This window comes from Podarcis cretensis (assembly GCF_951804945.1).
Source record: "Podarcis cretensis genome assembly, chromosome: 10".
Classification (NCBI taxonomy): Eukaryota; Metazoa; Chordata; class Lepidosauria; order Squamata; family Lacertidae; genus Podarcis; species Podarcis cretensis.
This window is the reverse complement of record NC_137179.1, coordinates 12159051-12171568: the sequence shown is the minus strand read 5'-3', so window position 1 is coordinate 12171568 and position 12518 is coordinate 12159051. Positions and strand designations below refer to the sequence as shown.

General features: G+C 46.7%; 1 protein-coding gene across 1 annotated transcript in view; it reads left to right on the top strand.

Moving 5' to 3' along the window:
• IRAG2 (inositol 1,4,5-triphosphate receptor associated 2) overlaps positions 1 to 12518 on the top strand; it is a gene marked incomplete at its 5' end in the record, with an annotated part of 67781 nt that overhangs the window by 45886 nt on the left and 9377 nt on the right. The window contains 7 exons of the mRNA XM_079992036.1: positions 1020 to 1139; positions 1702 to 1768; positions 3028 to 3055; positions 4546 to 4686; positions 5069 to 5200; positions 8150 to 8297; positions 9125 to 9162. Of these exons, the coding sequence (XP_079848162.1) occupies positions 1020 to 1139; positions 1702 to 1768; positions 3028 to 3055; positions 4546 to 4686; positions 5069 to 5200; positions 8150 to 8297; positions 9125 to 9162 (674 nt within the window). The remainder of the gene's footprint in view (positions 1 to 1019; positions 1140 to 1701; positions 1769 to 3027; positions 3056 to 4545; positions 4687 to 5068; positions 5201 to 8149; positions 8298 to 9124; positions 9163 to 12518) is intronic.

Here is a 12518-nt window from a genome sequence, read left to right as displayed (position 1 = left end):
CTCTGAGGAAGGAAATCGGCGTGACACCAGGAAGAAAGGGGAGCCTGGGAGGACTTTGGAGAGAGGGCTCCGAGACTCTTCCACAGAGACCAGCGGGGAGAGCACAGGACCTCCGCTGGGCACGCCCACTCTGTGCAGAAAGCTTCCGCGCAGGGAGGCTAGGCGGAGACTTGGTGTCAAAGAGCTTTTATGCTGGAAAAAGTTCAGGAAGCGCCCACTGACGGATTCTGCCAGTGACTGACACAGCCACGGAGTAAGGGCTGTCCGGCCAGACAACGTTGCCTAGAGCAGCGGCCACTTACGCACGAGCAACCCCAATTCCCATTACACACCCCAAGAGGAAGCCACATCAAGGGAACCCACCTGTAGCTTTCCTCAGTGTCCCCAGAGGCCTGGCATGGCCCTAGCCCCTCAAGCAGACTTCGGACAGGAACCAGGCCCTGGATTCCTTTAACGGAATACCCTTGGTCAATGGAGGGGCAGGCGATAGCTGACCTCCCCTCCCCCACAATCCAATGAGCCAATGCCTAACCGCCAAACCTTACAAAGTTGTGAGGAATGCTAAGAGGTAGGCAAAAACCAAATGGCCCATGCCAATTTGCCAAATGGAAAAATTCCTACCTGGCCCCTTTCCCAAGACAGGCAACCAACCAACGTCCAAAGCAAGGCCAGAGAACACATAAATTACAGAGCAGGTGGGCAGGTGTTCGGCAGTGCGAAGCAGGTGCATAGCCACATCGCACTGCAACTTTTAAACTCCTCACAATCCCCCCACTCAAAAATGATTGGCCAATAGGTCTGGGGTGATTGTGATGCCACCCTGGCATGAAAGTGTTACTCCGCCTATGCCAGGGTGGAGGGAGGAACCGAGTTGGGGGCCTGCCCACAACCAGGACCATTCTAATGATGATCCCACTTGTGTTTTCCTCTGCTATGAAACCAATGCAAACCATTAGAATTCTGAGAGATGTGAGATATTGGACATTATTTTTTGTTGCGATTCTCCCTACCCATTGCAGACTTGGACTCTACACTACTTCACGCCGTAGAGGAGACAGTCTGTGAAGTTACTTTGCTGCCAGGTGAAGAAACTGCTGCAAAGGAAGGAGCTAACGGGGAGACTTTCAGCAAGAGCCCTGGTATGGTACCTTTGGATTATTGGACTCCATCCCTTCTGCTCCAGCAAGTCCCTTGGTTTCTGTGGTGGGCATAGAAGATTGACAGGACACTTCTCCACCAGCCTGCTCATTTGCCTGCACGACATTTTCCTGTGGCTACCAGGCCAGCCCTTGGATACAAGGCTGTCCTAATCCTAAAATGATTGGTGTTTTTGTGACGCTAGTCAAATTTGCAGAGTAAACTCAGCATCTTAAAGAGCCTTTAAATGCACCTGTTCACACCTGTACATGCCCGACTCTGCCTCAAAGCTTCCCTTTTTGCAGAAGGCAGGGAGTCACTTGTGCATAGACAAAGGATGTGCTACATTTCACATTTCAGGTAAAATTTTGATGAACTCATCTTGACCCATGCCAGTGCAAAGGTGGTATCTATGCAGCACTGTTGTCCCACCCGAAAAATATACCAGTGGACCAATACATGCACACTCCTGCTTTGAGCTTCCCTGTTGAATGAGATGATCTGCTCTGATTGCATGTTTCATTTTTGTTTTTAATTATTATTTCTTCCATCCACACAATTCAGCAGGAGATCCTTCTTCATCTGAGGACCTGGCTAGCGTTGCTGTGTGTAAAACCAGGCAGAATGACAAGTGAGTTTCAGGTCCTATGGACATCATCCCACCCCCCTTGGTCCCTACATGGTCACCTTCTCTCTCAAGCCTCCATTTTGTCAAGAATCTTAGCTAGTAAAGGAGAACAGGAGGCCTTTGCAGTTCCAGTAGACAAACCTGTGCAGGTTTCCCAAACCATCTGGTTGGCCACTGTGAGAATAGCATGCTGGACTCAATGGGTCATTGCCCTGATCCAGCCAGCTCCCATCAGATGTCAAGGGGAAAAGCAACTATTTGACTTTCAGAAGATCTCTGAAGGCAACCCTGTATAAGGAAGTTTTGTAATGTTTGATGTTTTATTGTGTTTAATATTTTGTTGGGAGTTGCCCAGAGTGGCTGGGGCAACGCAGTCAGGTGGGCAGATTATTATTATTATTATTATTATTATTATTATTATTATTACCACTACTACTACTATAGTAAAGGTAAAGGGACCCCTGACCATTAGGTCCAGTTGCGAATGACTCTGGGGTTGCGGCGCTCATCTCGCTTTATTGGCCGAGGGAGCCGGCGTACAGCTTCCAGGTTATGTGGCCAGCATGACTAAGCCGCTTCTGGCAAACCAGAGCAGCGCACGGAAACGCCGTTTACCTTCCCACCGGAGCGGTACCTATTTATCTACTTGCACTTTGACGTGCTTTCAAACTGCTAGGTTGGCAGGAGCTGGAACCAAGAAATGGGAGCTCACCCCATCGCAGGGATTCGAACCGCCAACCTTCTGATCGGCAAGCCCAAGGCTCTGTGGTTTAACCCACAGCGCCACCCGCGTCCCACTACTACTATATTTTCTTTTAATGTTCTGATGGTCTGTCCTAACCCCATTTAGTGGTGGCAAAATCAGTGGCAGCCAAATTGTTTTTTTGGGGGGGAGACTCCTCTGTTTCCTTGAAGCACTTCTTGTTTCTGGTGCCAAAGGCACCTTATTTAGAGCTGGTCTCACTATCTCTGAGTGGTTCAGGGAGGGCAGCACTGGACTGGAGGAGGATTTTCCCCCCCTCCCTGAACAGATCTGAGAAAAAAATATTGAAAGTGCGCTCCTTCAAACCCCATCACCTCTCCTATAACCAGGGAACTTGCCAGAACTCAACTCTGGCACCTATCAGCTGGGCGCCATTGCCATTCTTAAGAGAATGAGGGAGGTGTTTGTGGTGGGTTCTGGCACCTTTTATTCTAGAAAAATAGCACTGCCTATAACCACATGGCCTGGTGGTGTAATCATTTGTCTCTTCTGTTTTCAGTGTGTCTCCCAATGAGAAGGAAGTGGAGGTAAGCCTTTCAAAATGTTTGCTGTTCTTCTGCTTTCTCTCCCATGCCCAGAACCAGCCTCCCCAAACCTGGTGCATTCTATATATTTTCGACTACAGTTCCCATCATCCTTAATCATTGTGCTTGCTGGTTGGTCCTGCTGGGAATTGCAATCCAACATCAAGAGGGCCACCAGTTCTTTCCATCCCTGGTTTAAAACTGTTTGGATATCTGGCATTTGTTCAGAATTGCAAGTGAATTGTTTTTGTCATCCTTCTATTTGGTGTCCATTGGATCTTCTTGTTACTGGTTTATTATATTATCTCAATGTCAACATAAAATGTGTGTCCACAGCATAGGCTTTTCCAATTCCACACAGATCTTGTGAATAGCACGCCTCTACTTTTAGGTTTATCCTTCATCACTGGCCAGTTTCACCTCTTTTTAAAGAGAAGCCGTTATCTGCTTGCTTTCCATCTGCAAGGACTGGCCCTCTACTTCTTCTTTGGGTATCACTCGTATCCGAGTAAGATTGTCTTCCAAAAACATGGTTTTAACACTGAGTCCATAAGTGACTGTGGAGGCCAGTTCTGGATCCACACGTCCTTCCACAGTGGGGACATTGGTTTCTGAGTGGGAGCCGATCACGGTGTGGATTTGCCAAGCGTGCCTTCCTCTTAGCACGTTTCTCCCTTTCGTCCTGAGTTTGAGCGTCTTCAAAGTCCATGACACCTTTGGTAAAGGCTGTTTGGTAAAGGCTGGAGCTCTCGCAGGCAAGTGTTTCCCAGTTGTCAGTGTTTATACTACATTTTTAAAGATTTGCCTTGAGAGAGTCTTTGAATCCCTTTTGTTGACCACCAGCATTATGCTTTCCATTTCCCCTTGCCGGTAGCTATTAATGGGCAATCCATTTTTTATTATTATTAAATTAGTATGCACAGGAAACAAGAGACGAGAAATTATTTTAAAAATTCCATCTTCCCGTCCACCCTCTCCTCTTCTTTCGCCACAAGTGACCTGTGTCCAGCTCCAAACCACATCCATAAATAGCTGCCAGATATATATATGTGTGTGTGTGTGTATAATTTATTTCCCCACCCCCTGAAAGGATGAACTCAGCGGGATCAAAACTGTTTAAACACTGTTTAAACACATTCAATGCAATGATAACCATTGGAAGCAGCTCTCCTTTCGAGCAATGCCCTCTTGCAAACCCTTATGCACAAGCGAGACCCAAACAGGGGAGCCCTCAAGACTCTCGGGGTCCGAAGGAAGCAGGCCAAAGAGAGACGCATACACCCCCTTGCCATGCCTGCATAAACGCACATCTTTTTCACGCTGAGGACCAGATTTTCCCACCCAATTTTCTCCGAAGGGCTTTAAAAATAAAGAGTTGGAAAAGTTGTCGCTCTTCAGACAGGTGAAATGGGCAATCCCTTTTGATAGGGAAACTTGATTTTTATGTCATTGCCTGCATTGGGGTTGTGTGTATCTTTTTTCCCCTTCTCCAGGGAGAATTTCTTCGGCTGTCTCTGGGATTCAAATGTGACCTCTTCACTTTGGAGAAGAGAGTCAGGCTGGAAGAAAGGTCCCGGGATTTAGCAGAGGGAAATCTGAGGAAGGAGATTGCCAGCGCCTTGAAACTACTTGATGTAAGGATGGGCTATGTGCATCCGCTGCTCATTGTTTCCCTTGGCTTTGCTTTAAAAGGGCGAGGATGGACATAACATCTTTAGAGTAGGGTGGGTAAATTGAGAGTGTCCACATTGCAGCTTTGTCACCTCCTAGAGCAAGCTTTAAAAACCAGTGAAAAGTACTGATTGGCTAGTACTTATGAAGTCACCAACACACTTCCCTCCATTGTTTCTCTGCTCCAAGGCCACTTGCAACAGTGTGTGAGGAGCCTGCCTGAATCGGGGGCCTTCTGCATGCCCTGAGCTATGACCATTCTACCCTGCTGCTTAATCTTCATTTATACAATGGCTGCAATGTTTACATGCCCTCTTTTTCCTTTTGAACACTGTTCCTGTTCAGTCTCTGTCCTCTCTAAGTGAAGATAACCAGGCACAGGAGATCGTCAAAAAGCTTCAGAAGAGCTTGGAGCTGCTGAACCAGTACGCCACCAGGCTTGCCAGCAAGGCAGAAATGCTGGGGGCCATTCATCAAGTAAGTGGTCCATTCCAGAAAATGTAAACGTTGCCTCTTTCTTTTAAAAGCTGGGTTAGGGAACTTGGGTCCCTCCAGAGATTGCTGGACTCTCACTCCTGTCATCCCTCCCCATTGGCCAAGCTAGCTGGGGCTGATGGGATTTGGAGTCCAGCAATGTCTAGGGTGGGGCACAGGTCCCTCAACCCTGTTGTTAGAAGGCGCAAGCTTAAAATTGGGCCATTCCTTTATTGGGTGGATGGTGTGATCTTGCTATATCTGCAAACATTTGAAGACCTGAGGAGGAATGGTTAGACAAGGCAGGGCAGTTGTTACAGAAGAAGTGGAAGGTCCATTTGGGAGATCAGTTTTGGAGTTGCGGCGTTGGGGGCAAGGAAGCAGGAGAGGAACTTGAGGGGCACCGCAGCAGAGGGTCTCGTGCCAGGAAGACTGCTGTGGTTCTCATGGGAAGCAAAAGTTATGCATTGATCCTGAACAACTTTGTTGAATGCCTGATTTCTAAGTAAAATCCACAAACGGATTTGGAGTAGAACCTCACCTTGGCTGAAACTTACCTGGGAGATTTATTTTGCCTTGTGCTACTTCATACAACTTGTGTGGACTTGGGCAGAGAGCAAAGGTCCCATCCTCTGTCGGTTTACTCTAGAAGCCCTATTTGCTGTTGCCAGTGCTTCCCCCCCCCCCAAGAAAAATAGGTGCTGGAACGTCCTAAGGAAAAGCGGGAATCAAATCAGAAGCTGGGATGGCTTCAGTAAATCCAGGGCTGTCCCTCAAAAATAGGGACACTTGCAAGGTCTGGTCTCTGATAATGATTAAAGTCACTAAGGGCCAGATTAAACTAACCTGAAGCTAACATTAGGCCTCCTGCTTGTGCATGGGGGTTTGAGGCTTCAGCCCTATCCCATGGGCAAAACCAATATTGCTCACGAATTGTCCGTCTGATCATGTTTACTATAACTACAGTGGTACCTCTGGATGCGAATGGGATCTGTTCTGGAGCCCCATTCGCATCCAGAATTGAACGCAACCCACACCTGCGCGTGCGTGGGTTGCGATTCGCCGCTTCCGCACATGCGCGTGACGTCATTTTGATCGTCTACGCATGTGCGAGTGATGAAACCCGGAAGTAACGCACTCTGTTACTTCCGGGTACTGCAGCGCGCAACCCGAAAATACTTATCCCAATTGCTACTTCAACCCGAGGTATGACTGTATATGGTTATGTTTACATTACTGCATGCTCCGCGCCCAGCGAGCTCCCACTGCTAATTTTTGAAGCAGCGTTCACATATTAGCCACAATCCATATCAACCCTGTGGTTTCTTGACAAATACTGCTGCTTGGATGCATTTATTTTTTTCTCAAACCAGCTTCAATCTGACGAGGAAAGTTAAGCTGCATTCAATTTGCACTTCAGAAGACAGTCTGTTTTAGAGACAGGTGTCACACCTCTGCAGGTGACAACTTCACGAAGAGGAGTTCTTGGTATGGGGAGGGGAAAGTAAAAAAGATTGTGTGCTTCGTTCGGGTGTAGACATCTTCTGATGTGAAAAACACCATGCAAATGCAACTTGGAATAATTGGAAGGAATAATTGGGTGTACTCTTCCTACCTTGGATCAAATCTATGCTTCCAGGTGTCATAAGAAAGCTGCAGAGATAGTGCAGGATAGTGCGCACCCCAGAAATTATCTCTTTCAGCTTCTGCCTTCTGGAAGAAGGTACAGGGTTATGAAGACTAGGACTAGCCACCTGAAAAACAGTTTCTACCCAAATGCGATTTTGGTTTTAAACGCAGTGTGCAGAGTCTCTGTAGGAGTATATTGTATTTAAAAATGGGGTATCAGAGTTTTTAGGGAGATAACCAGGTTGGGATAACTGGGATAGCAGGCTTGTTGGGTTTTGAATGTTTTATGTAGATTTTTCAATTTTGTTGTTCTGTATGGGACAATGACAATAAAGATTATCGTAATTGTAATTAATCGTAATCCTAATTAATCGTAATTGGAACAGAGCTGTTTGAACCTGGTCTACAGTTGCAGCAGGATTAAGTAAGAGAATGGACTGAACCTCTCTAGACCGCAGTTGGAAGGGGGAATTGCATTTTTAATACTTTCCTATGTAAAGCACAGGGACACGGGTGGCACTGTGGGTTAAATCACTTGCCGATCAGAAGGTCGGTGGTTCGAATCACCACGATGGGGTGAGCTCCCATTGCTCAGTCCCTGCTCCTGCCACCCTAGCAGTTCGAAAGCACATCAAAGTGCAAGTAGATAAATAGGTACCGTTCCGGTAGGAAGGTAAACGGCATTTCCGTGCGCTGCTCTGGTTCGCCAGAAGCGGCTTAGTCATGCTGACCCCATGACCCAGAAGCTATACGCCAGCTCCCTTGGCCAATAAAGCGAGATGAATGCCGCAACCCCAGAATCATCTGCGACTGAACCTAATGGTCAGGGGTCCCTTTACCTTTACCTGTGTAAAGCGCACCCACCTGCTCTCTCCCCGCTCAAGTAGAAAGCTAGTACAGCAGAAAGCAGGCTGAACTAGAAGCTCTAATCTGCAAGTAATTTTTTTTTAAGGAAATCTTTGCTACAGACGGAGGATACTAGTTTGGACTCTCCCCCCCCCCCATGGCATCTTAGGCTGCAGAATCAACTCTCTATCTTAATAGAAGCAAATCACTGCCTTCCACTGTGTGTGCAGATCAGATTGTACAGTCCAGTGTTTACTGGAGCCATTCTGTGGCTTGCCAGGTTGTCCTCTTCCTTTTCCCCTCAACGCTTTAGGCGAGCTCAGCTCTGGAACAAATTAGCCCGGCGTCCTTCCAGATGTGTTTTTGGGGCTACACTTCCCATCGGCCTCAGTGACTCGTTCTGCATTTGCACGCAAGGCCTTCTCTGCAAATTCTCCGGCTGGTCTCCGCGTGCCCCCTTAACTTTCTGTTTCTCAGGAGAGCCGGGCCAGTAAAGCTGTAGAAGTGATGATTCAGCACGTGGAGAACTTGAAGCGTACGTACGCCAGGGAGCACGTGGAGCTGGAGGAGCTGAAGCAGGTGCTGCTCCAGAACGAAAAGTCCTTCGGCTCTCTCGGGGACCGAGGTAACAGCTGGCAAGGTCCTGACTTGGCCTCGCATTAGCTGCCACCATTTGCTCCCTTGCTTCCCCGCAACATGCAGGTGACTGGTGAGCATCTGATGCATGCTGAGCGTCTTGGACTCTCTTACTGGGGAGGCTAGTGGAGCTAATGGAGGCTGGCCCATTGGGATGAATGGACCTTCAATTTGCCTGCCTGTCTCCTTACTGACAAGCAGTCCACTGCCTTTCAGCTTCCTCCTCATCTATCTCAGTGTTGTGCCTTGTAGGACTTAGCAGGGAGGAAGACGGAGACACAATTGCTATGCCTGGCATTTGCTCTGGCACCACCTGCTGTTAGTCTCCCAGCCTACTGGTCGCAGTAGGCATCAACCACCCCTGGCCTGTGTGGTGTAGTGGTTAAGAGTGGTGGACTCGTAATCTGGTGAACCGGGTTTGCTTCCCTGCTCCTCCACATGCAGCTGCTGGGTGACCTTGGGCCAGTCACACTTCTCTGAAGTCTCTCAACCTCACTCACCTCACAGAGTGTTTGTTGTGGGGGAGGAAGGGAAAGGAGATTGTTAGCCGCCCTGAGACTCCTTCAGGTAGTGATAAAGTGGGATATCAGATCCAAACTCTTCTTCTCCTTCTCTGCTGTGTGTGGGCTTAAGAAGACCATAAGAGCTTGCCGTATCAGGTCAATGGCCCATCTAGTCCAGCATCCTGTTCTCACAGTGGCCAACAAAATGTGAAGGCAGAGCATAGTTATTATGGCTAGTAGCTCTTGATAGCCCTGCAGACCTTTAGCTGTGCTATAGATTCATTTTCTCCCCCTACTCTTATTGCTCTTGCAGATGAATCTTCGATTAAAAAGCTCTCTGGTTCCTTAAAGGTACACATGTTGCTGCAGTTCTAAGCTTCTAGTTCTCTGCACACTTTGCCCCTGATACAGTGGTACCTCGGGTTACATACGCTTCAGGTTACAGACTCCGCTAACCCAGAAATAGTGCTTCAGGTTAAGAACTTTGCTTTAGGATAAGAACAGAAATCGGGCTCCGGCGGCGCGGCGGCAGCAGGAGGCTCCATTAGCTAAAGTGGTGCTTCAAGTTAAGAACAGTTTCAGGTTAAGAACGGACCTCCGGAATGAATTAAGTACTTAACCCGAGGTACCACTGTAACCTGCTCTTTCCTATGCTGTGCTCTGCTGCAATCTTAGACTCTATTGATCTCCACTCCAATGATGTGATTTTTTTTTAAAAAAAAAACCTGACATGTTTTCCTTAAAGAAGGCTCTGAAGTCAAATTTGGGTGTGTAATGTCTCTTGAACTAAGTTCCTTTTTTAAATTATTCTATGCAAATAACCAAATTGCCATCCTTTGCAGAATTTGGCATTTTGACAATCTGCTTGCTTTTTATAAAGAAAATTTTACGTTCTAGCTCATAGGGCTGTGATATTTTGAAAGTGTCTGGTTAAGCCTCAAGCGGGAGGGATAATCAATATTCTGCATGGTAACTTTGCTCCATTACCACCACTGGCCGAAGCAAAATAATTGGAGTTGGTTTGTATGTGAAGCTGATGCAGGTGATATATACAGAGTAGAATGTTTTCAGCATCAGTCGTTGAAGAAACAAACTGTAGGCTATACGTTCTGATGAGATTAGCTTCTGTAGCAGAATACAACATGCTGGTCTGGAGCAAAATGGAGTTTGTTTTTCTAGTGCTGATGGTTCAAGTGGAACTCAAGAGTTGTGCAAACAGTGGCCGCAACCCTGAAAATACAGTTTTTCAAGTTTATTGGCAGTGCATCCTGTGTTGAAAGTTTAATGAGTACCTTTAAGTAATGGGACTTTCAAGGGGGGATGAGGGAGAAATCCGTCTGGCTCACATTTTGATGCGGACTCACCACATTTGCACTTCCTCCTTCAAAAGTCACTTCCTCCTTCAAAATTTTGTGTCGTTCTCCAACCAAAGAGTGCAGATAGCAGAATGTGTAACATTAGTGAAAATTGCACAAAGAAAGCCTTCTGTTAAGGGAAAACTGCTTGCAAAAATGCATGTGTTAAACAAAGTTGGACACAAAAAGAGGTGTGTCAGAGACAGGTATGAAAATGCACATGGATATTCCCATGATTTTAAAAATTTATTTACTCCACAAATGTATGCAAAAACAGGGTGAACTGAACTTAGCCTGGGAAAATGCGAAACCAACATTAACACTTTCAAGTTAACCTAGCAGGGAAATTAGACATAAATGCTCAAATTGGAGCTGATTCTGAACATGACCTGCTGCTGCGCTTTGCTCGCTCTTTGCCTCTCCCTCTGTTCTGCTTCTACATATTCTGCCACCCAATTCCCTAGTTGAAGGAACTCACAGGGAGCAAGATGCCCTTAAAAAAAACTCTGAATGAAATTTTGGGAACTTGGAAAATCCCTGCAATTACAAATCTCAAAAAAAAGTTGGCTGCCTGAACTGCAGAATTTCAGGTTTGGTTTTTCTCATGGTATGCCTCTAAAGTTGGCTCCTTACCTCTCTCACCCTGACCTAGCCACCGTGATCCACGCGACGGTCACCTCCAGACTGGATTATTGTAACTCGCTCTATGTGGGACTGCCCTTGAGACTGACCCAGAAACTCCTGCGGGTGCAGAATGCCGCGGCGAGACTCCTTACGGGGTCTTCGCTGCGAGATCACATTCATCCGGTGCTATACCAGCTGCACTGGCTCCTGGTGGAGTACAGGATCAGGTTTAAGGTGCTGGTTTTAACCTTCAAAGCCCTATACGGCCTAGGACCCTCGTACCTACGGGACCGCCTCTCCTGGTATGCCCCACAGAGGAACTTACGGTCCTCAAATAAAAACATCTTGAAGGTCCCAGGCCACAGAGAAGCTAGGCTGGCCTCAACTAGAGCCAGGGCTTTTTCGGCTGCGGCTCCAACCTGGTGGAACGCTCTGTCACAAGAGACAAGGGCCCTGCAGGACTTGACATCTTTCCGCAGGGCCTGCAAGACAGAGCTGTTCCACCAGGCCTTTGGTCAGGGCACAGCCTGACTCCCTCCTTGGCAATCTTTACAAAACTTTAGTTTATGGTTGCCATCAATTTTGATTTTAATTAATTTTTATAATGTTTTTATAATGTTGCACTGTTTTAGTGTTGTTAGCCGCCCTGAGCCCGGCTTCGGCCAGGGAGGACGGGATATAAATAAAATTTATTATTATTATTATTATAAATGACCTGAAATGTAATACAGCAAAGAATCTTGAAAAGAAGTCCCTGCCTTCCAAAATACAATTGAAGTGGAATTTACAATCGGGCAACATTTTGGTGTCCTTGCTGAGTAGCCTTTTTAAGGAATTGGGTGGAGGAGATGTTTCTTCAACTGGCAATAGTTTGCACAGCCATGTTCTTCCTTTTGAAGTTTTGTTCACATTACCTGTTACTCCTTGCCACTTGGTTTTTATTTTTCTTGCACTCTCAAAGGTAAGCCCCAAGTAGCAGCCCATCTGGTGCTGCTGCAAAAGATAACCTAGTGTAATATTTTATCTGTGTCATAACTTCATGGCACTCTGAATGTCCCTATCTCCAACCCACATCAATGGCTTCTATAGGGGAGAGGCAGGAGACCCGAAATTATGTGTCTGTGGTCAAGCGCTACTCATTTCAGAAAAGGGAGCTGACATGTGATTAACATCTAGGGACAGGGGGAAAAATTGGTTTGGTTTGCATCTACCGGTGCGGCTGACGCTTGGTTTGGTTTGCATGAAAATGCCCGATTTGCATTTTTCCAAAAAAATATGAGAACTGAAACGCAGCAGTGCTTTGACACGCTCATGCCTCCAAATTTTGCAATGCCATTCTCCAACCACACGCGTACAAAAAAATGTGTTTTGCTAGGGGCGCTTGCTCTCGAAAATGTGTATGTTTAGGAGAAACATCTATGAGGAGGGCGGATTGTGCACTAAAAGGTTGGTGGGTTTTTGCAAAGGCTGTAAAACAAAATTGCAAGCTGACATGGAAAATGTGAAGAGAACTGAAGATTCGAAAAAATAAATAAATGAGAACTAACATCAGTGGAATCATCCATTCCTTGTAACACCATATCGGCTTGGGGCCCAAGTGGACTTCCACGGAGAGATATTTGCTCAATGAAAAGTAATAATTTATTATTTATACCCCGCCCATCTGGCTGGGCCTCCCCAGTCACTCTGGGCAGCTTCCAACAGAAGATTAAAAGCATCTACTAACTT